The 18,525-nt window shown below is 51.9% G+C and overlaps 9 protein-coding genes and 1 non-coding gene across 10 annotated transcripts; 6 read left to right on the top strand and 4 right to left on the bottom strand.

Annotated features, from left to right (window-relative positions):
* Window positions 1-577: 577 nt before the first annotated feature.
* On the top strand, window positions 578-649 carry BU25DRAFT_t142. Its single transcript has one exon. It is a non-coding gene; the product is annotated as a tRNA-Met (tRNA).
* Window positions 650-726: 77 nt separating this feature from the next.
* Window positions 727-2,764, bottom strand: BU25DRAFT_415497 (phosphoglycerate mutase-like protein). The gene is made up of 5 exons (XM_033707555.1): window positions 2,600-2,764; window positions 1,762-2,544; window positions 1,565-1,704; window positions 1,103-1,518; window positions 727-1,048 (listed from the first exon to the last, which is right to left on the bottom strand). Exons 1-5 carry the CDS (start codon window positions 2,730-2,732, stop codon window positions 856-858), a joined length of 1,665 nt encoding a protein of 554 aa, XP_033556344.1. The 5' UTR covers window positions 2,733-2,764; the 3' UTR covers window positions 727-855.
* Window positions 2,765-3,165: 401 nt separating this feature from the next.
* BU25DRAFT_415496 (coatomer subunit beta) lies at window positions 3,166-6,825 on the bottom strand. The gene is made up of 8 exons (XM_033707554.1): window positions 6,509-6,825; window positions 6,354-6,446; window positions 6,113-6,291; window positions 5,997-6,062; window positions 5,907-5,947; window positions 4,044-5,854; window positions 3,495-3,996; window positions 3,166-3,442 (listed from the first exon to the last, which is right to left on the bottom strand). The coding sequence occupies exons 1-8, from the start codon at window positions 6,539-6,541 to the stop codon at window positions 3,297-3,299; spliced, it is 2,871 nt and encodes a 956-aa protein (XP_033556343.1). The 5' UTR covers window positions 6,542-6,825; the 3' UTR covers window positions 3,166-3,296.
* Window positions 6,826-6,922: 97 nt separating this feature from the next.
* Window positions 6,923-8,048, top strand: BU25DRAFT_415495 (Mago nashi protein). Its single transcript, XM_033707553.1, has 7 exons — window positions 6,923-7,036; window positions 7,088-7,125; window positions 7,176-7,271; window positions 7,320-7,383; window positions 7,433-7,520; window positions 7,565-7,690; window positions 7,739-8,048. Exons 1-7 carry the CDS (start codon window positions 7,005-7,007, stop codon window positions 7,751-7,753), a joined length of 459 nt encoding a protein of 152 aa, XP_033556342.1. The 5' UTR covers window positions 6,923-7,004; the 3' UTR covers window positions 7,754-8,048.
* Window positions 8,049-8,161: 113 nt separating this feature from the next.
* Window positions 8,162-9,690, top strand: BU25DRAFT_415494 (putative vesicle-mediated transport protein Vid24). The gene is made up of 4 exons (XM_033707552.1): window positions 8,162-8,728; window positions 8,797-8,947; window positions 9,008-9,365; window positions 9,414-9,690. Exons 1-4 carry the CDS (start codon window positions 8,333-8,335, stop codon window positions 9,478-9,480), a joined length of 972 nt encoding a protein of 323 aa, XP_033556341.1. The 5' UTR covers window positions 8,162-8,332; the 3' UTR covers window positions 9,481-9,690.
* A 56-nt stretch (window positions 9,691-9,746) lies between these two features.
* Window positions 9,747-11,031, top strand: BU25DRAFT_415493 (putative methyltransferase). The gene is made up of 3 exons (XM_033707551.1): window positions 9,747-10,030; window positions 10,080-10,300; window positions 10,390-11,031. Exons 1-3 carry the CDS (start codon window positions 9,891-9,893, stop codon window positions 10,902-10,904), a joined length of 876 nt encoding a protein of 291 aa, XP_033556340.1. The 5' UTR covers window positions 9,747-9,890; the 3' UTR covers window positions 10,905-11,031.
* Window positions 11,032-11,791: 760 nt separating this feature from the next.
* Window positions 11,792-12,289, top strand: BU25DRAFT_463102 (uncharacterized protein; the record flags this gene model as incomplete). Its single annotated transcript, XM_033710577.1, has 1 exon — window positions 11,792-12,289. One exon carries the CDS (start codon window positions 11,792-11,794, stop codon window positions 12,287-12,289), a length of 498 nt encoding a protein of 165 aa, XP_033556339.1.
* Window positions 12,290-12,879: 590 nt separating this feature from the next.
* Window positions 12,880-14,551, bottom strand: BU25DRAFT_378319 (MFS general substrate transporter). Its single transcript, XM_033704171.1, has 2 exons — window positions 13,875-14,551; window positions 12,880-13,823 (listed from the first exon to the last, which is right to left on the bottom strand). Exons 1-2 carry the CDS (start codon window positions 14,436-14,438, stop codon window positions 13,086-13,088), a joined length of 1,302 nt encoding a protein of 433 aa, XP_033556338.1. The 5' UTR covers window positions 14,439-14,551; the 3' UTR covers window positions 12,880-13,085.
* Window positions 14,552-14,722: 171 nt separating this feature from the next.
* On the bottom strand, window positions 14,723-16,278 carry BU25DRAFT_443368 (MFS general substrate transporter; the record flags this gene model as incomplete). The annotated part of the gene is made up of 5 exons (XM_033709355.1): window positions 14,723-15,319; window positions 15,371-15,604; window positions 15,658-16,020; window positions 16,069-16,132; window positions 16,184-16,278. 5 exons carry the CDS (start codon window positions 16,276-16,278, stop codon window positions 14,723-14,725), a joined length of 1,353 nt encoding a protein of 450 aa, XP_033556337.1.
* A 500-nt stretch (window positions 16,279-16,778) lies between these two features.
* BU25DRAFT_378312 (calcium-dependent phosphotriesterase) lies at window positions 16,779-18,499 on the top strand. Its single transcript, XM_033704170.1, has 4 exons — window positions 16,779-17,033; window positions 17,094-17,331; window positions 17,382-17,859; window positions 17,915-18,499. The coding sequence occupies exons 2-4, from the start codon at window positions 17,111-17,113 to the stop codon at window positions 18,440-18,442; spliced, it is 1,227 nt and encodes a 408-aa protein (XP_033556336.1). The 5' UTR covers window positions 16,779-17,033; window positions 17,094-17,110; the 3' UTR covers window positions 18,443-18,499.
* Window positions 18,500-18,525: the final 26 nt, after the last annotated feature.

Here is an 18,525-nt window from a genome sequence, read left to right as displayed (position 1 = left end):
TCAAGCCCTGCAATCTATTTACTGCATCTTATCAGCTCCAAGCTGCCACTTGGCAAAACGCAGGACTGAACAGGGAAGGCCAAAACTAGCCCTTTTCTTTGTCAGAGGGTCTTTCTTATTTGTTAATCATTCGGATTCTGCGTGCAATTGGAGATTTTTTAGCACAGCTTGGCAGCTTATTGACTGTACTTGAAGCTCGCTTGTGGTGGTGTTGAGTCCTTCAAAAGTGCCAAGTGGCTGCTCGGAGCTGGTAAGATGCAGTACTCTGCTTTAACCAGGCTCGTTACAATTGATTGCTATCTTTTCTTGTTTGACCTATGGTTGTCGTTCACTTTGCTGTTCATCTTTCGTCGTCGTTCATTGGATCTACATTGGTGTGGAGGTATGATGTTGGAGTTGCACCATTATGACTCACTTGCAAAATTTTCATTCACATTCCACCATCACACCTTGATAGTGTTCAGGTTCACGCAACAGGTCGACGATATTCATGATGGCTAAATTCTGTTCATCAAATTTTCAAATATTATATAAATAGCTTAAAACGAAAGTCTTTCATCAAAAGATGTGATTCACAAGCTGAGTGGCGCAGCGGAAGCGCGCCGGGCTCATAACCCGGAGGACACTGGATCGAAACCAGTCTCAGCTATCCATCTTTTTTTGCCTTCTATCATATGCCCCAGCGAATGGAGGTCTACTTTCCTTTTGCCAGTAACACGTCGTTCCATTCTTCCCATCTTTGGCCTTCACGATTCTCGGTGCGACATCACACACACGCTTTCCGCTCGTAAATATGTCTTTTGCATTTCCAAACTATTACATCATTACCACTCATCTTGTTATCCCCTGAGACGCCTACGACTTCGGCGCCCTGCCGTTGTAGTTCACTCCCGGGCTTGCCGTGTAGTTACCCAAACAATCATAGTTGTAATCAATCTCGGCGCTCCTCTTCTGCAGCACGCTGACCACGTTGTCAAACGAGCAGAGTCCATCCTTATCGGCCGGACATCCCGGGTGAGACCCGTTAATCGGAACCACGGCGTCATTGCTACGAAAGTCAGCTGGCTGCATGAAAGAACGAGAGGAGAGGGAGGGGACATACACAATGAATCTGATCTGCTTGCTCGGGCTCTTAGCCTTGCACTCCAACACCTGTGTAGTGAAGTGCGTCGCGAACGGCACGAGTCTGCTCGCCACGAAGGAGTTAGAGTGCTGGTTGCCGTTCGGACTCAGCGGCGGGCCGTCGAACAGCGCAGTCAGGTTGAACGCTGTCAACGCATCGAGAACGACGACTTCGTGCGTGGCGTCGGCGTAGATGGACTGTTGCAGCGGGAAGTACGTCGTTGTGTTGTCGAAGGTCTCGTTCAGCGCTGAGTTGGCGGACGGGTACTTGCCCGTGAAGCGCGCAATGTATTCGTCCAAATACCCCTTTCCTTGCGCGGCGGCGACGGGCGAGCCGGGGCCGTTGTTGTAGTAGAAGGAGAGGTCGTAGTAGTATTCGTAGTTAAGGAAGTCTTCCTGGAGGGGGTTAGTGGATTGGGATGAGGGTGGAAGGGAGTGGTACCTCGCTGAAGAGATTGCAGAAGGCAGAGTAGCCGAGAGCGTGGGTCTCGTATGAGCACAGCTGCAGCATGGCGATGGCGTCGGTTGACGTGAAGTTGATGCCCTTGGCCTGAGATTGAAGGCGGGCGATGGTGGCATTGACTGTCATGGAAGGTCAGCGTGCATGTTTACGAGCGGCTTAATCTGCGAATGACTTACAAGCATCGGCGGCGAACTTCGCAGCAACAGTACTTCCAATGCTTCCCTTGCTGGCCACATTCGAGTTCAAGCAGACCTCATAAGGAGCTCCCGAGTTGTTCACACCCGGTGTCTCGACCAGAATCTCGATGTTGACCTCGCTCATGTACTCGGGTACGCCAAAAAATCCAGCAGCAAAATTCTCAGCCGTCTTGACCATGCGGTCCTGACTCTGCGTCCGGAACACAGGCAGCTTGCCCGCGGCGGTGAAGTTGTTGAGCAAGTGTCCGTACAACTGCCTGTACTCGACACCAAGCAAGAAGTTCTGGCTGCGTCCAAAAGGTGTAAGAAGCTCAGCGCCGAGCTTGTACGTCCAGTCACTCAGGAAGGACAGCTCGCCTGAGAAAGCAAGACCGCCTGCCTTTGTTGCATTGACCACCTTCTGGGCAAATGTGCCCGGTGCAGCACCGCTTGTAGGGTAGCGAGCACCGTGTCTGTACAGCAACAAGACCTGGGTGATGTCGCAGCCCTCAGGTACAAGAGGGTCTGCATCAGGTAGGCCGTAGTCCGCAGAGCGGAGAGAGTACCATGGCGACAAATTGCCCCAGTACCGGCTTATGTCGAACTTGGACTCGACGTCATTGCCGTGGGGTTGCGGTGCAATGAGGGGAAAGGAGTTGGCCTTGTTGTCGTTGTAGGGGTACGACGGAGCTGTCTGAATGGCATTCGGCTCGGCTCCAGTGGGTGTTGGACCCGGAAAGCCAACAACAGATTCTGGCGGGAAAATCGAAGAGTTGACTACAGCTGTAGTTGCGCAAGTCAGTAATCGTCGATTCAAGTACTAGTGAAACAAACGTACTGCCAGACGGAGGATACACATCAGAGGTGGGCGAGCCAGCATTCGACGACGCCTGGACTGTTGTAGGAGCTGCCTCAGCAAGCGCAGCAAACGCGAGCACGGCAGCTGCATGTGTAGCAGATCGGTAATACATTTTGGAGTGATGGTCCGTAAGGCCAAGCTTCGGCAAGCTTTTGCCCAGCTTCATGGGTGCAACAGCTCATTTTATAGCCGCATGCAGTCCACGATATCGCTGGTGAGCTTACCATGGTGCACGCAAGCTTCATTGAGGCTTAACAAGCTTACCCTAAAGCTGCATGTCTACATGGGATTGCGCAGCACAACTTCCGCGGATTGGCCAATCAACGGTGACCATCTCCGCACATGCTAGGTATGAACAGCTGCCGACATCCTGGAGGCTGGGACCAGGATGTCCGGTATTCCCGCAGGTGACGCTGTGGCGTCTGTCTGTATTCGCGTACCGAGCTAGGAAATGGTACAGCATGCACGTGGTGTGCGAGTGCACGGCACGGAATCTGAGTCCGCGGAGATCGAGAATCGCAATTGGTAGACTCAATGCTGTGTACTTCGTAGTGACTTGTGTCTTTGACTACATACGCCAACATGCGACGAGCAATGCTTGACAGTTCTAACTTCCTGCGCCCAAACTTTTGCTGGCGCACCGCATTATCATAATCATACCCGATCAACAGCCCGCTCAAGCAACACCAACCTTGTTCAATCCTTTCAGCGACCCCAAGCTCAACGCTAACCCTTGCGATCGACTGCGGATACGAACGAATCCAGTGATTGGGCCGTTGTCACCCTCCTTCTCTATACTCAAATTGGCCAGAGCATCCTCGCCTGCATAGAGTTAGCGTGTGAAACATTTGCAAGACCAGAGAAGTTGACTTACCAAACACACTCCTGGCATACAAGTTGGCAGACAAGAACTGACAGTCACCCTTCATCGATGCTTCTGGTGTCAAGCAACTCATGTTCGTGCAAGCCATCAACTGCTTAAGGAACTCGCGCAACGTCTTGGCCTTGGAGTTGATGTTGACCTTGTTCTCCCACTCGAATTCGGTCCACATCGTCCGGAACTGTGTCTCTGTGCACTGTGCAGGCTTGATGTAGTCCATGATGTCAACGTGCACATCGTTCAAGATGACCACGTTGGAATCGACGCCCTTCTCGCCTTCGTATAGCACATTGCCGAAGATGACGCCGGTGTCGGTCGAAGAAACCTTGATAGTAGACTGCAGGTTGATAAAGTCGTGTGGGCCAACGTTCTGCGTTGGTGGTCGCTCGACAACCTTGAGATCACCGAGAGTTGCAAACTCGACTGTGAGATTCTGTAGTGTCTCGGTCGTTTGGTTGACAAGGAGTACATCAAGTACAATGTCGAATTGATGGACCTATAGCAGTCAGTACAAACAGCCCGTTTTGCCACAGTCGAACGTACCTTGACATAGGCTTCGGCGTAGACAGGATCCGAGAAACCGGTGAGTTGGACCACGCGGCTGAGTTTCGATGAGAGATCTTCAGTTGCGGTGTCGCCTCCTGTGGCCCTCTCCAAATCTTGCTCGATCTCGTCGTTACCGTCAGCATCCTTCTTCTTGAGCTGACGAATGCTGAAGGAGTCGTCAACATTGACAGCCGACTTCATCCTCTCTGAGGCCTCCTTCGCTGCACGCTTCTTCTCTTCTGTCTGAACCATAGTCGCGAAAGACTTTCGTGTGTCTTCCAAGAACACTCTCTCGAGCTCCTTCTTCTGCGAGAACTCTGATAGCGATCGTACACATGACATGATACGGTCGACAGAGTCCTCGTCAATAAGAGTCTTGACAAATTGAGACTGCCCAACGCGGATAATCGAGATCATGATGAGCATAGCCTCCGCGCGCAGAGCGTTTGTCCGTGCAGCGTTCTGCGAGAGTTCTGAGTATCGCATGACAAGCTTGGTGAGCGTGCTCGAGAGGACGGTAGCGAGGTAGTAGTCGCCATCGAGTACAAGCTGACGCAGAGGAGGTTTTTGCGAGTTCTTGACAGCGTCCAGCTTCGCCTTGGCGGCAGCCGAAGATGTGAGTGCACTTTCGGTCGCATACGTGCCGTCAGCCAGAACCTTTCGCGAACCTGTCGGAGCCACGGCCTTAGTGTGTCCGTTGACCTGGTCATCGCCGTCCTTGCCTTCTGACGCGTCGTCCAGTAGTCTTTGTTCAGAGGCAAGGATAGGTATCTCGCCCAGAGATGATCGGATGCCCTTCCATGCATCTTGGATATCCTTGACCTCGAGCGCATACTCACCAACGATCCAAAGAACACCTCGGTAGACCTTTCCTGCGCGAACCTCGCCAAGGGTCGAGACGAGGCGCTCGATGATGGATGGGCGGAGATCTGGGAAGCGCTCGACGACCTCCTTGACGAAAGAGATAACATCAACGGCCGATGCGTTGCTGCTGACGTCGGAGATAAAGTCCATGAGCGAACCAACGACACTTGCGGCGACTTCTGGGAACTTGATGGCAGCCTGGTGAATGGCGGATATGAGGATGGACCTGTACTCGGAATTCTTGTCGTACTGCTCATCAACGGTCTTCATCAACTCCTTCTTCAGGAGCAGCACCACCTCTTCGACGTTCCTGCTGGAGATCATCTCCATGGCAATGTGCAGAGCCTTCTTGCGCACATCGAGATCGGTGCTCGACAGGACGCGGAGAATCTCCATGGTCAGGTCGTCCAGAACACCCTCATTCTTGTCCCTCAATTGGTTGACGCGCTCCAGCACGATGAGCTTGACATTGTTGTCAGGCTCCTTAACGGCCAGCTCCACGAACTTCCCTGCAGCAGCCTTGACAGCTACAGGGTTACTTGTGAGTGTCGTCAGGGCGTGCGCGGCCTCGTAGACGACGGTCGACACCTGGGACTCGAGAAGATCGAAGATCAGGCGCAGGTATTTGGCCTTGTTGCCTGGGTTGATAGCGGCATCTCGGCGGATGAACTCGAGCTCAGCAAGGAGCAAAAGCTCTTCGTGGTTCGGGATTGCATCGAAGACGGTACTCAGATATTCGAGAGCCTTGTCGTGGCTAATCGATGTGAGAGCGGCGAAAGCATTGCGCTTGCAGGTTGGGTCGTTCTCGTCGTCAAGGAATGTGGTAAGTAGATCGGGCGCATCGGGCATGAGCTCAGGAAGGTGAGTGAAGATAGATGCGATGGCGAAGGTAGCGTTTTTGCGGACGTATGCGTGTCGGTGGGTGAGACATTGGCGGACAGGTTCTGGGCGGTGGGTTAGCAAGGTCACGGCGACAAGAGAGGGATGGCGGCGTACGTAGCAGCGGCTCTACAAGCTCTGCGTCTCGTAACTTTGTGCTGCAGACCTTGTTAGCAAAGTCCATGTACGGAGCGTTGAGGGACCTACACAAAGCGCAGTGTGTTTCCTCGGACGTATTCGTTCGGCGCCTGCAGATCGAATCGAATAGCGTTACTTCTGCGGTCAGCATGTCTCTGTGCAGCAGTTCCAGACTATCTACGCACCAAACAAGAATCCACTCCTGCCGCAGCTTGCCCTGGGCATCATGCTTCGGGCATACCTCGAAGAAGAAGTACATGAGCTTCTTGAGCGGTTTCGACTTGCTGGGCATGACGAATCGTATTATGTGCATGAGCAGGCCCGTCTTTGGGTCGCCGTTGAGCATGATAGCCAGGATCTTCTTCTGTTTGGTTGTTAACTATGCTCCTGCACCGCCGCGGGGCATGCGCAGTGTTGAAGACGCACCATTGTCTCGATCTTCTGCTCGTCGCTGCCCTTCTCCAAGGCTGTCTTGAGCTCGTTCTCGGAGGGTACGTCGGCTGCATTGTCCTGGTGCACCTGTGGTTGTCCGTCAGCTCTCTGGAGCTCCACCGCTGTGCTGCCAGGTGTTCCCTTCGTACCAGACTGTACGCATTCTCGAGAAACGTCGCCATTTTGCCGGACTAGCTGTGCCCGCTACTATGTACGTATGCGGTGTCTATTGCCAGCAGCAATGGCGGTGGATGTTCGTGCACCGTCAGGTCGCGGTGCCCTTGGGTGGCCGTAGAAGGTGGGATGCTACGTGTATCGGTTGCGAACTCGGCCGTGGGTGGTATGTCGGGTCCGGTGAAGCTGCAGCTTGCGTGTATATGGCGAAGAGATCGAATTGCCCTGCGCGCAAAGGTGGCTTGCTCGACTAGACAGTTGCGCTGCTTCAAGGACCGCGTACACTGTCCAGGTGTCTGCTCGAGAAAGTGGAACTAGGACGCTTGGCAGCCGCTCGCCAAAACAACAAGGAGCAGGGGTCCTCACGCCGCCGAAGATCGTGAACCTCAGGGCAGGACATTGCAGGATTCAAATATCAACCATCTCGCTGAAAGTCTGACCTGCGCGTCTGTTTGCACGCGAGCTACCACGATGAGCAGCGAACCGTTCTACCTGAGATACTAGTGAGTGGTGCGGCTGTCAGGTGCACAGGTTTGGTGCTAACAACTGTGCAGCTCCGGTCACCAAGGGCGATTCGGACACGAGTTTCTGGGTAAATGAAGTTTCGCCAAGAGCTGAGCGATAGCGCTGACAAGTATCCAGAGTTCGACTTCCGGGTGTTGGGAGATGGTCGCAGTGCATCTGCACGGTATGCCAACAACTCCAACTACCGCAATGACTCCCTCATCCGAAAAGAGAGTACGAAGCTCTGCCCTTGTCCACGATGCTTCAGCTAAAAGTTTTCAGTGTGCGTGAGCGATGCTCTAGTCGCTGAGATCAAGCGCATCGTCAAGGAAAGCGAGATCTTGAAGTATGTTCACATTCTGCGTGTACAGAAGCAAACGACTAACTATGCACAGGGAAGATGACACAAAGTGGCCACAGAAGAACAAAGACGGCCGTCAAGAGCTCGAAATAAGGCTGGGTAGCGAGCACATCTCATTTGAGGTATGTTCACTATCCAATACTGCGACAAGTTCTAACGTGGACAGACTGCCAAAATCGGATCTCTGCAAGATGTACAAGATTCGTCCGACCCGGAAGGGCTTCGCGTCTTCTACTACCTCGTTCAAGACCTGAAGGCTCTGGTCTTTTCGTTAATTTCCCTGCACTTCAAGGTACGGCACCCTCTTAGTTGTAGGCGGTACGATGCTCACTGCGCATAGATCAAACCCATCTAGACATGCGAGTGTTATATTGGAGGCGCCAAGTTGTGTCTTTTCGGTGGACGTTCCTCGACGCGTATGAATCACAAATGCATTCAGACCCAGCTCATTGTAGGGTCAGGCGCCTGGAGTATGTGGGGGCTGTCAGTCCACAAAAGGGTTCACGGAGCCATGTGGTAGCAGGAAACGTGCATTGAATATTCGAGGTGGAAAAGGACTCTGAACTCGTTGATCAGTCCACGATCAATCAGCAAATTTGAAACAAATTGCTCGACACAAACAGTTAGCCTGTCTGCGTCCTCCACGACCTGAACAAACAGCGACTGTGATCGTGTGATCTGCGGCCTGTAGACTGCTGTGCCTGTCGCCCCCACGTGAAATTAGACTAGTTCCCCGCGAAATGCAAGCCGTCGCCCGTATCCACTCGACTCATCCGTCTGAGCGCCCGATTCCATCATTCGTAGAAGCAGACCTCAACCCTCCACAAGCCTACCATTATCCTAATTCCGACCGTTCTGCCTTCATTTACTTCACTCCGACCCATGTGTAATCAATAACTTCTTGCTGTGACCCTGGCTTCCTCTCGACCGGACTATGCCGACGCCCGATGATGTCGTGTCGCCAGCGGAGCACGAGCGCGCAACATGTCCACCCGAAGATACACGTACTTCGACTGCTCATCACGTACTGAGTGATAGCCGCGACAGCAGCGCCAGCCACGATGTTGACTCTGCACAACGCCCGCCAATGCAGCAACAGCCTACACCGCCGCCACATGGCACGCGCGAACAGTCGCCAACCGAGACACATAGCAAGCCATCGAGCGCAAGCATAGAAACACCAAACAGAGACATTCCAACACCAATGACGGCGACCGATGACGGCCCCGAAGATCAGCGCGCATCCCAAGCGTCGCCGCTCTCTGCGAATGCGCCGGCACCCATTCGATATAACCCAAGTCATCTTGCTGCTCCGTTTCCTGCTCACCGAGTATGTGCTTGCATCAAACACGAAAGATAAACATTGCGCTATCTGGTGGTTGCTGACCAGCGACGCAGTTCCTCCCCAATTCATCCTCCTCACTCCTCCGCCCGGGCAGCCGTTTCAAGGGCAGCCAGACCTCCGACCGTCAGCAGTACGAAGTGGATGTCGAGATCAAACATGTTGATATGCGCGAGTCGTTCATGTGCGGATATCTGCGCATCCAAGGTGCGCATGTCCTGTTGCGTTCTGGGCAGTGCAAAGAAGAGAGAGCTAATGCGTCAACAGGTTTGACCGATGATCATCCCAGTCTGACTACGTACTTCGAAAGTGAAATCATTGGAAACAAATACACCTTCGTCACGCAACATCCCGAGTGGGGCTCGAACGAGAAGGTCGACCGGCAGCATTGGGCGCGATTTCCAGCATACAAACCACTTTCGAAACATTCGTCGCGGTCAGAAATCGTATCCAAGGACTGGATGCAGAAAGAACATCTATTCATGCGCTGGAAAGAGTACTTTTTGGTGCCAGACCACAGAGTCAAGACGATCAGCGGAGCTAGTTTTGAGGGCTTCTACTACATTTCCTTCAACCAGGTCTCGGGCAGCATTGAAGGCATCTACTTTCATGCTAAGAGCGAGAAGTGAGTAAGCCCTGATTTGTCCACAGTTCTTGCACTAACCAATCCCAGATTTCAGAAGCTTCAGCTGGAGCACATTGAAGACCACGGGTGCCAGGGCGCCTATGAATTCTGTTGATTATGATTGCACGATTTGGCATACTTTGTGGGATTAGCATTTGGGCGCAGCGTGTTTGGGCTTGACTTGATTTTTGTGTATCAAACTTTACACCTCACCGGTCTTTACGCAGTGCGCGATTGAAGGGCGTGGACTCCATCCTAAATCGATCTGAGTCCGACACGTTGTGGTCGGCAACTACTCAAGTCAGAATGTTGCACACTACGTCATCTTTGTTTCACCCATCTGTGGGTTCGTGTCTCCGCAAAACGAGCGAACCATGGAAGGTGAGGCTAACGGAAAAGCTTGACTCCACTTCAGCCTCGCTTCGAGTCAACCAGCCAATACACTCTCGCCTCCCACACCAAACTTCTCTCAGCACCAACCTGCAGATCTGCACAACTTCCATGAGCAAGCGCAAAACAGACACCATGCCCGGCGAGCCAGCGAAGCGTCAAAAGCGCGAAGAGTACAAGAAGACTCTTATTGAAAATGACGCCGCGCTGCCAAAGAAGAAATTCTATCGGCAACGCGCTCACGCCAACCCGTTCTCAGATCACTCTCTGACATAGTAACTAACGCCTTACCATGATTTTGGATACTTTACTAAACGTATATAGTCCCAAAAGCCCTGCGGACATGGACTGGGCAAGCTTATACCCCACTTATGCAGTCGAGGATAAGGAGCAGACAACATCCAGGTCACATGATAATGATGAGGAAGAGAAGAGTACAGCAGTCAAAGCACTCACAAAGAATGTCGAGATTGCCGACATTGGCTGCGGCTTTGGAGGCCTGTTGTTTGCACTCGCACCGAATTTCCCAGACACGTTAATGCTTGGTGCGTTGCTCCGCCCTCACCAGCAACCATTACATCAATACCTGCGCAATGCCTCTAGAACTCTAGAAGCCGCACTGACTGAAATCTAGGCCTGGAGATCAGAACCTCAGTCACAGAGTATGTGCAAGAGAAAGTGCGCGCTCTGCGTGTGCAGAATGCCGCAACTGGCGCCTACCAAAACGCGTCCTGCATCCGCGCAAATACGATGAAGTTCCTCCCCAACTTCTTCCAGAAAGCGCAGCTCACCAAGATCTTCCTTTGCTTCCCAGATCCACACTTCAAGCAGCGCAAGCACAAGGCCCGCATCGTGTCCTACACACTGAACTCAGAGTATGCGTACGTGCTCAAGCCGGGGGCGATCGTATACACGATTACTGATGTGCAGGACCTGCATGAGTGGATGAAGGGCCATTTTGAGAAGCATCCCAGCTTTGAGAGGGTAGAGAAGGTCTTCGAGGAAGGAGAGGGAAAGGATGGGGAGGGCATGGACGAGTGCGTCAGGTTGATGAGAAGTGAGACCGAGGAGGGAAAGAAGGTCACGAGGAATAACGGTATGAAGTATGTAGCCTGCTTCAGAAGACTTGTGGATCCGGCGTGGCCTTGAGCGCTGTCCAATGAAGGTCAAAGGAGGGACGAGTGCCGTTCGACATCTCCGGATACTTGACGGCATCGATTGATTAGATTCTCAGTCGAGTGATACATCATCGAGGAAGTTATCGAATGGAAAGGTGTCTACAGTAAAGTCACCGAAATCACGGTCAGCTCTTCCTGACTACCTCTGATGTGTGTAATACAACAGAAAAGATCCAAATTACCCCAAAGAATGCAATCAGACCAAGGCCTCTTACTCAGCAAGACCGACCTTGACACGCGGACAAGGTTTTTGTCAAAGACGTGATTCAGGGATACGCCTTCCATGTTAGCGCCGCGCTAAACAGCCGCAGTCCAGCACGAATCATAGGCCTTTCGCCATCAATGAACAGCCAGCATTTTCACTCCTACGAAGGTTCTTGCATGCTATCAGATACGTAGTTTGGGTACCACACCCCAATTGTCTCTGGCAATCACAACGATGACACTGGCACTATCAAAGCTCGCTGTTCGATGCGGAGGTCACATGCCAATTCCAGGCTACAATGGCATCGACAGTACGGGCATACTGCTATCAATGTCCAATCTCACCGCTCTGGCGCTTGGGTCCGACAATTCTACGGTCTCAGTCGGGCCAGGCGACCAATGGGGGGATATCTATTCGTATTTGGGCACCATCGAACCTTGCAGCAGTTGGAGGCCGTGTTGATCACGTAGGCGTATCCGGCCTGCTTCTGGGCGGTGGCATCTGTTGAATAGATGAGGTAGTTCTATTTTCGCTGAGGGATAGCCTGACGGCCTTCGAGAACGTCACGGCGCCTCAACTGCCGCCTGTTGTTGACTCCTATGCATTGCAACCGCTAGTCGACTACATCGCTGCGACAGATACTTTGCAACCCAATGGCTTGCGCCAAGCATTTCGAACCCTGTCGTCTGTGGTGGACAGATGCTGCTCAAGAGATTCATGGTACCTTTGTTTCAGAAGTGTCATCAAGGCTAGCAGGCATCACTGGCCTGCAGGCTTCTATCACCTTTCAGCCGGTGACCAAATCCTTCCTCCAAAGAAGCGTTGACAGTGGAGGCAATCCTCAGGGCATTGACGTTCTAAAGGCACCTTTCTTCTGGATGGTCGAGAACTGGACATGTTCAAACGCTTCTGATGACGGCGCGGTCCAGGCTGCTGCGGATGCGATAACCGCAGACATCAATGCTCTTCTGGCTCAGAAGCCTTACAGCGCTACATACCTCTACATGGACGATGCTGGCAAGGGACAGCGCGTCTTCCAAAGCTATCCAGCTGCGAATCTCCGAAAGCTCAAGTTGATTCGCACCAAGTACGATCCACTGAGGATTTACACAAATTTGCTTGTTGGAGGGTACAAGGTTGCGGATGTATGAGCGAACACGAAAGTTCCGAATAATACTACAACCATACCTTCGAATTCTCTTCAGTGTCGGCATCAATCAGTCATAAGCGTTCGGCAGCACGACAGCTACTGAGATGTGTGAAATTTATTGACTATAAAGTCGCGCACATTGCTTGGAGCACAGGCCCGCATGTTCACGACGCATCATCCAGGATCCAATCGGATGACGAACTGTCGCAGCCCCCTTTCTTGGTTCCTAAATGTGAAAATGTGTTTGTGTGGTTTGTGGCCTGATGCACGAGCTCATCTCCGTTCTACATACGTGCAGGGGTTTGACTCCCGCAGGATCAATCGAGCATGTCTGGACATGGCAAACTGTGTTCGAACATGCGATCAGAACGGAGCATTTCTCAAAGACAACTATGCTCAACAAGCCTGTTACAGGCTCTCGATCAATGGAAGACAAGCTTCGCTCTTCCTAATAATGCAGGAAAGCACCGCGAGTGGTGTGGGAAATGCTCAAAGTTTCTTGTAGCTAACAGCATAGATACCTCAGAGACAATGGATTATACGCATCTTATAGTATGGTGAGTGACCTCTTGAAACATCCAGTCACTCAAACACTGCAGGTACTGATCTGGACGCTATGGACTACATCCCTGCTACTTACTGCGCTGAGGGGACTCACATGCTGGCACTCACGCTTGAGAGTGTGCCTAGGACTCCTACATGAGGGGCGCTGAGTTGAGGTCGTGATCGTGTAGCTTGAGCCGAGACCAAAGCAACCCTTGGTGCCGCCCAATTATGATGCAAATCTTGATTTGTGTTTACGCATTGTTCAGTCTTTCCTCAACCCTCGTACGCCGAGGTTCGCTCAATGTAGATACTGCCGGCCGAAGTTTCGCAAAAGCTACCCAAAGCAGCATTGCCAGTATTGACTGTACCAAAATTGCGTAACGAAAGACTTGAATTCCAAGCCCTTCGACGACAGCGCCAATGCCGAAGGGTAACAACGCCCCACCTACTTGGCCTAGTGAAGCGACAAAGGAGACTGCAGCTACATGTAGTTCCTTTGGCAGTAATTGAGTCAAGACTATGATGCCAGACGGGAATAACGGCCCCATGAGGAAACCCAGGGCTACCATCAGAACGGCCGAGACGATTGCATATGGCAGTAACGCAAACAAGGCCTCGATCAATATGGCACTGGCGAAGTATAGCGCGGTCGCTTTGCGTACGCCGATTTTGTCGGTCAATGGTCCCAAGACAAGTCTGCCAACAGCCATGCCAGCCCAAAAGCCTGACGACGAGAGACCTGCGAGATAGGGAGTTGCAGAGCGACTGCGAAGCATGAACGAGACGACCCATCCTGAGATTGCGGTCTCGACACCCACGTCTGCAAGAAAGTATGCGGCACACCACCACGTGGCGGGAAGCTTGAGCATTACCTTGGAGTGGGCTTTGTTCTCAGTTTCTTCGGACTGATGCGTCTGACGATACACTGATGCTGTTTCGCTCCAGAATGCAGCACATAGGGCTACAGCGTCAATGATTGAAAGAGCGCCCTGGAGTGACCATCAGCTTTGAGTCGTCGACCTGGATTCAGTCAAACTCACCAGTACATAATACCATTCAAACCAAGCATATCCATTCGTAGTCATAAGCGTAACCAAAATGGGAGCGGCCGCCGCCCCAGCGGAGAAACTCCCATGCAACAGTCCAGACATTGTACTCGCTCTCTCCATACTACCAGCCCACGCACACCAGCTTCCATCGAGTAGACCTTCCCCCAGTCCTTGTACCGCAAATCCAACGAGTATGAGTTCAAAATGAGGATGCAGAGATAGCAGTCCTGCTGCGATGATCTGCAGCACCGAGCCGATGAGCGCGATCCCGAACCGACCAAAGTGGTGGTGGATCAACGAGCTCATTTGGGCGGCGACTATGTAGCCTAGTGGGCCAACGACGAAGACTAGAGAGACGTATAGATCAGATAAGTCGTAGTGGGATGAGATCAAGGGAAGCAATGCGCCGATGGATGAGTTGAAGAGCCCGAGTGTGGCGAATGAGTACATTGCCGCTGCTATCTTGAGCGCGAACTGGGTTGAGACTTTTGATGAGATATCTTGAAGCGCGTTCGCGACGAGCAGAGGCGCGCCTTCTTGCGAGTGAGGTGTCATGTTACGCGTATTGAAAGTCAAGAAAGAAGAAAGAGGGGAGCAGCAGCAAATGATGATCAGGCTGCGAAGGAGCGACGAACTATAGCGACATCTGTATTGCGATGGACGGTTTGATGAACGAAGCTGGAGGTCGATGATGGTGCTCGCAAGAAGTCGCTACGTTCGGTTACTGCAGCCGAGGCTATATCCACTACTACGGAAGGCGCTATGAGCCTATTTCCACCACCAAAATGCTTGAAATCATGAATCGTAACAACCCTTCCCTCGATTGCACCCATTGAATCCTACAACGGGAACAGAGTCGCTTTGATACCGGTTTCCTCTTCCTGCTTCAACAATTTCCTGTTCGCCCGCCTCAGCGATGTCTTCATGAAGATACAGGTGCAGATGCTGACGATGGAGAATCCCATCATTAGCAGCATAGCTGGAATATAGCGAGGCGCATCCTGTGGGCGGAAGAAATAGGGCGAGTAGATGTTGCCCATCTGGCTCATGATATTGACGATCGCTGTTCCGCAAGCTCTCTTTGCAGGTGTGGAATTCAGGGTGCTCGCTGCCCATGTATAGACAATTGCATTCGAGCCAAAACAACCGCCAATGTAGAGGAAGGAGGCGAAGTAGCGGGCCGGAACGTTGAGCGTGGCAACGGTGATGATGAACCCAGCGGCCGCAACACACAGGGGGATGGAGATGTGGAAACCACGCTCCTTGTTGCGATCACTAGAGAATGCAATTGCGAAGGAAATTAGGGTACCGATGAGGTAGGGCGGTGCCGTGCAAACAAGTGTGATGGTACGAGAGCCGAGTCCAAATCCCTTGACGATAGTGGGAAAAAAGTTGTTGAACCCATAAGCGGAATGATTGGCACAGAGCATAAGCGACTGTATCACAAGTCAGTATGTATGCAAACGCGAAAGACTATTTTGACTCACGAAGACCCAAGTTCGGTAATCGGTCACCGCAAGCTTGAGACCATGCATGATGCTCTCATCAGCCTCGGGCGCGGATACCCTGTCTCTCAGGATTCTCTCGATAGCGAGCTTCTGCTCTTCTTCAGTGAACAGCCACTTTCCACCACCAGTCTTACTGCCGGGAAAATCGGGCAGAATGAACATCGACCCCAGAGCGCAGGCGAATGTTGCGGCACCTTCGATGATAAAAAGCCACTGAGCAAGTTAAGCTACATACCCAGGAGGTGTCAAAGACCGCCAAAGCTTACCTGCCACCCAGCTAGTCCAGCTTTACCCTCAAGTCCAGCAAATACACCGGCGGCTATCAGACCAGAGAAGGCCGTAGCTAGGACCAGTCCACTGTACAGTACAGCAGTCCTCAGGGCAAGCTCCTTTCTGGTATACCAAGAGCTCAGCATGTAGAATGCTCCAGGCCAGAAAGGGGCTTCGACGATACCCAGGAAGAATCGTACAGCGATGAGGCCCGAGTAGTTATGTACACCCGAAGTCGCCGCAGATACGCAGGACCAAATCATGGCGCAAGCAGGGATATACAGGGAAGGTCGAACTTTGGTGAGGATCATGTTGGAAGGCAACTGGAACAAAACATAACCGACGTTGAGGATAGAGACCTTGTCATGGTGAGCTATAAGGAGTGCCAGAACATAGGTGGTACATACAGCGACGTTGAACTGGTTGCCAACGAGTCCTAGATCTTTCTCAAACGAGTCTAGCTTTGCTTGGCTGTAATCAGTCAGTACAGGTGCTCGAGAACTCCACAACGCTGGCACTTACGCAATGTTGTTTCGGTCCATGTAGTTGAAGAAGTACAGGACCCAGACAACAGGCATTAGCGACATGTCCAACTTGCGGACAAGTCGCTTCTCCATCGCCCTTGTGTCCCCATCATAGTCTTGTAGTTGCTCAACTTTGTCGTTGCCTGCCTTCATCTCCACCTCGTGTAGGCTCGAATTTTCAAGCTTCATCGAACCTGCCATCGTGTAAATGTGTATGTGCCAACTGTTATATAAAGATGGAAGGATCTGCAGCGTCTTCGTTGACTTCGAGAGACCTGCGATGCAAAATTACATGTTGATCCCTTATCGTTATATAGGACCGGACTTGGATACGCCACCAGCTTCAAATCTGGGGTCCCCATAGCCAAGCACATGCAATGCGGGGATTCTCGACAAAGTGAGGTTGTCGGAGCGCTCCAGCGAAGAAGTCAAACCAGAAGCTGGTGGGCCGGACTCGACATGAGTGGTGCGTCGGAGAAGGCGCGATTAAATAGAGAAAGCGTGATTGGCTGAGGAATGCTCCGGGACCCGCTGGACCCTTCAAGCACAACTCCATCAGCCGCTACGAGTCTAGGTCACAGCAAATACCTGGAGTACACCGAACCTCTCAGGCCCTGCGGCTTCGGCCTGGGGGTCGCTACTGACGAGAATCACGCGATTGAGCGAGCGTCTTCCCCGCACCATGTTGTCGAATGCAGTCCGCAGCCCCGGATGAACTGATATTGGGCAGCCTCCAAGTCATGAGCGCTCAGGAGACGGATCAATGAAACAAGGTATCTGCAGAAGCGGCAGGTCAATAGGTCAGGATGCCGTAGAGCAAAGCGATGTATAAGTAGAGTTGGACGCCAGTAAGTCCGAGGAAGCTCCTTTCACTAGCAATTGAAAGTCAACTAAATCTGGTATACAAGCACAAGCTTCTGAGATCATGCGCAACGTTCTTGTGCTGCCCGCCGTTCTTTTTGGAAAAAGCTTGTTTGCATCTGAGTTCCTTCACGAGCTGCCTGCTAGGTTTCAGACCAATACGTCGAACTGGGCCTGGGTCTCTTACGATTCGCCGTCTGTTGCTGTAATCCCGGGCTCATTCAATCGATCGGTGTTTGATGCTCCACACAAAAGCGAAGTCTCTGATGATGGCATTGCTCAAGCGTTCGTGTCCCACAAATTATGATGCATCCTTGCTAAGATTGTCACTCCAGATTTGCTTACTTGAACGAAACGGATTTCATCGCCTATGATCCACGCTTCTTCGACATCATTGGACCGGACGCAAAAGTCGAGCATGTCCAACATCTGGCATACCAGTCACACGAAGCACCTTGCTACAACCCTACGACAGGCAACTTATTCTTCGTCGAGTGGGGCCCACCGGGTGGAGTTAATGGCACGCATAACTGGCAGTATATGTTGAATACACGCAACAATAGGCTCCAAAAGCTGCAGACGGATCCACCCACATACAATGCTCATGGATGCGTTATCTACGGGGAGAATATGTATGTCGTGACAGACGGATACGAGGATAAGGAGACCGGACAATTAGTCAAGATCGATCCAAAGACCTGGAAGAAAAAAACGATATTAAACAACTACTACGGTCAGACATTCCTGGGGTTCAACGACTTGGACATCGACAGTGACGGGAACTTTTGGCTCACTGACTCGAAGAGCGCTTATGTATGTCTGACCAAACACTTGTAGATATTGATACATCGGCTAACAATGGTAACAGGGCCGAGACTTGATAGATTTCTACTACCCAACGAACCCCACTGTGTATTTTGTCAACGGCACCACAATGCGTCCGAAGCCAGTCCATATCACCACCGGCAACGCAAATGGCATCGCCGTAGCCCGGTCCTCGTCGAACCCCAACACCCACACAGTCTACATATCAGACACAGGAGTCTCAGAGTTCAAGCCTAAATCTCTCAAGAACCCATACGGAAATCGCGCATTGTTCGCCTATGACACTCCACATGGAGGTGTACTTGCCAATCCGAGGTTTCTGAATAACCCTATCAGCTACTTCTACGACGGTATTCGGGCCAGTAAGAACGGTTATCTGTTTGCAGGTGCGGGAGATGGAGTAGATGTGATCGATCCCACCAGTGGCTTAACTCTCGGTACTATCAGAGTCGGTGGTGGCGAGAACCTTGCTGTCAGCGTAGCCTTCGGTGAGCATGAGATGTGGATTGTAGGACGGGGCGGCGTCTGGCATGTTGGTAACATCAAGGAGCCATTGGCTCGAGATTGGTGATTGGCCCGAATTTAGATGTTGCGAATTGCAGTGTGCTTAGACTTCACAAAAGCGAAGAACCACAGCACTAATCATATGGTAGT

The sequence above is a fragment of the Macroventuria anomochaeta genome (genome assembly GCF_010093625.1).
Source record: "Macroventuria anomochaeta strain CBS 525.71 unplaced genomic scaffold BU25scaffold_47, whole genome shotgun sequence".
Classification (NCBI taxonomy): domain Eukaryota; kingdom Fungi; phylum Ascomycota; class Dothideomycetes; order Pleosporales; family Didymellaceae; genus Macroventuria; species Macroventuria anomochaeta.
The sequence above is the reverse complement of the archived record's forward strand: the minus strand, read 5'-3'. Positions and strand labels throughout refer to the sequence as shown.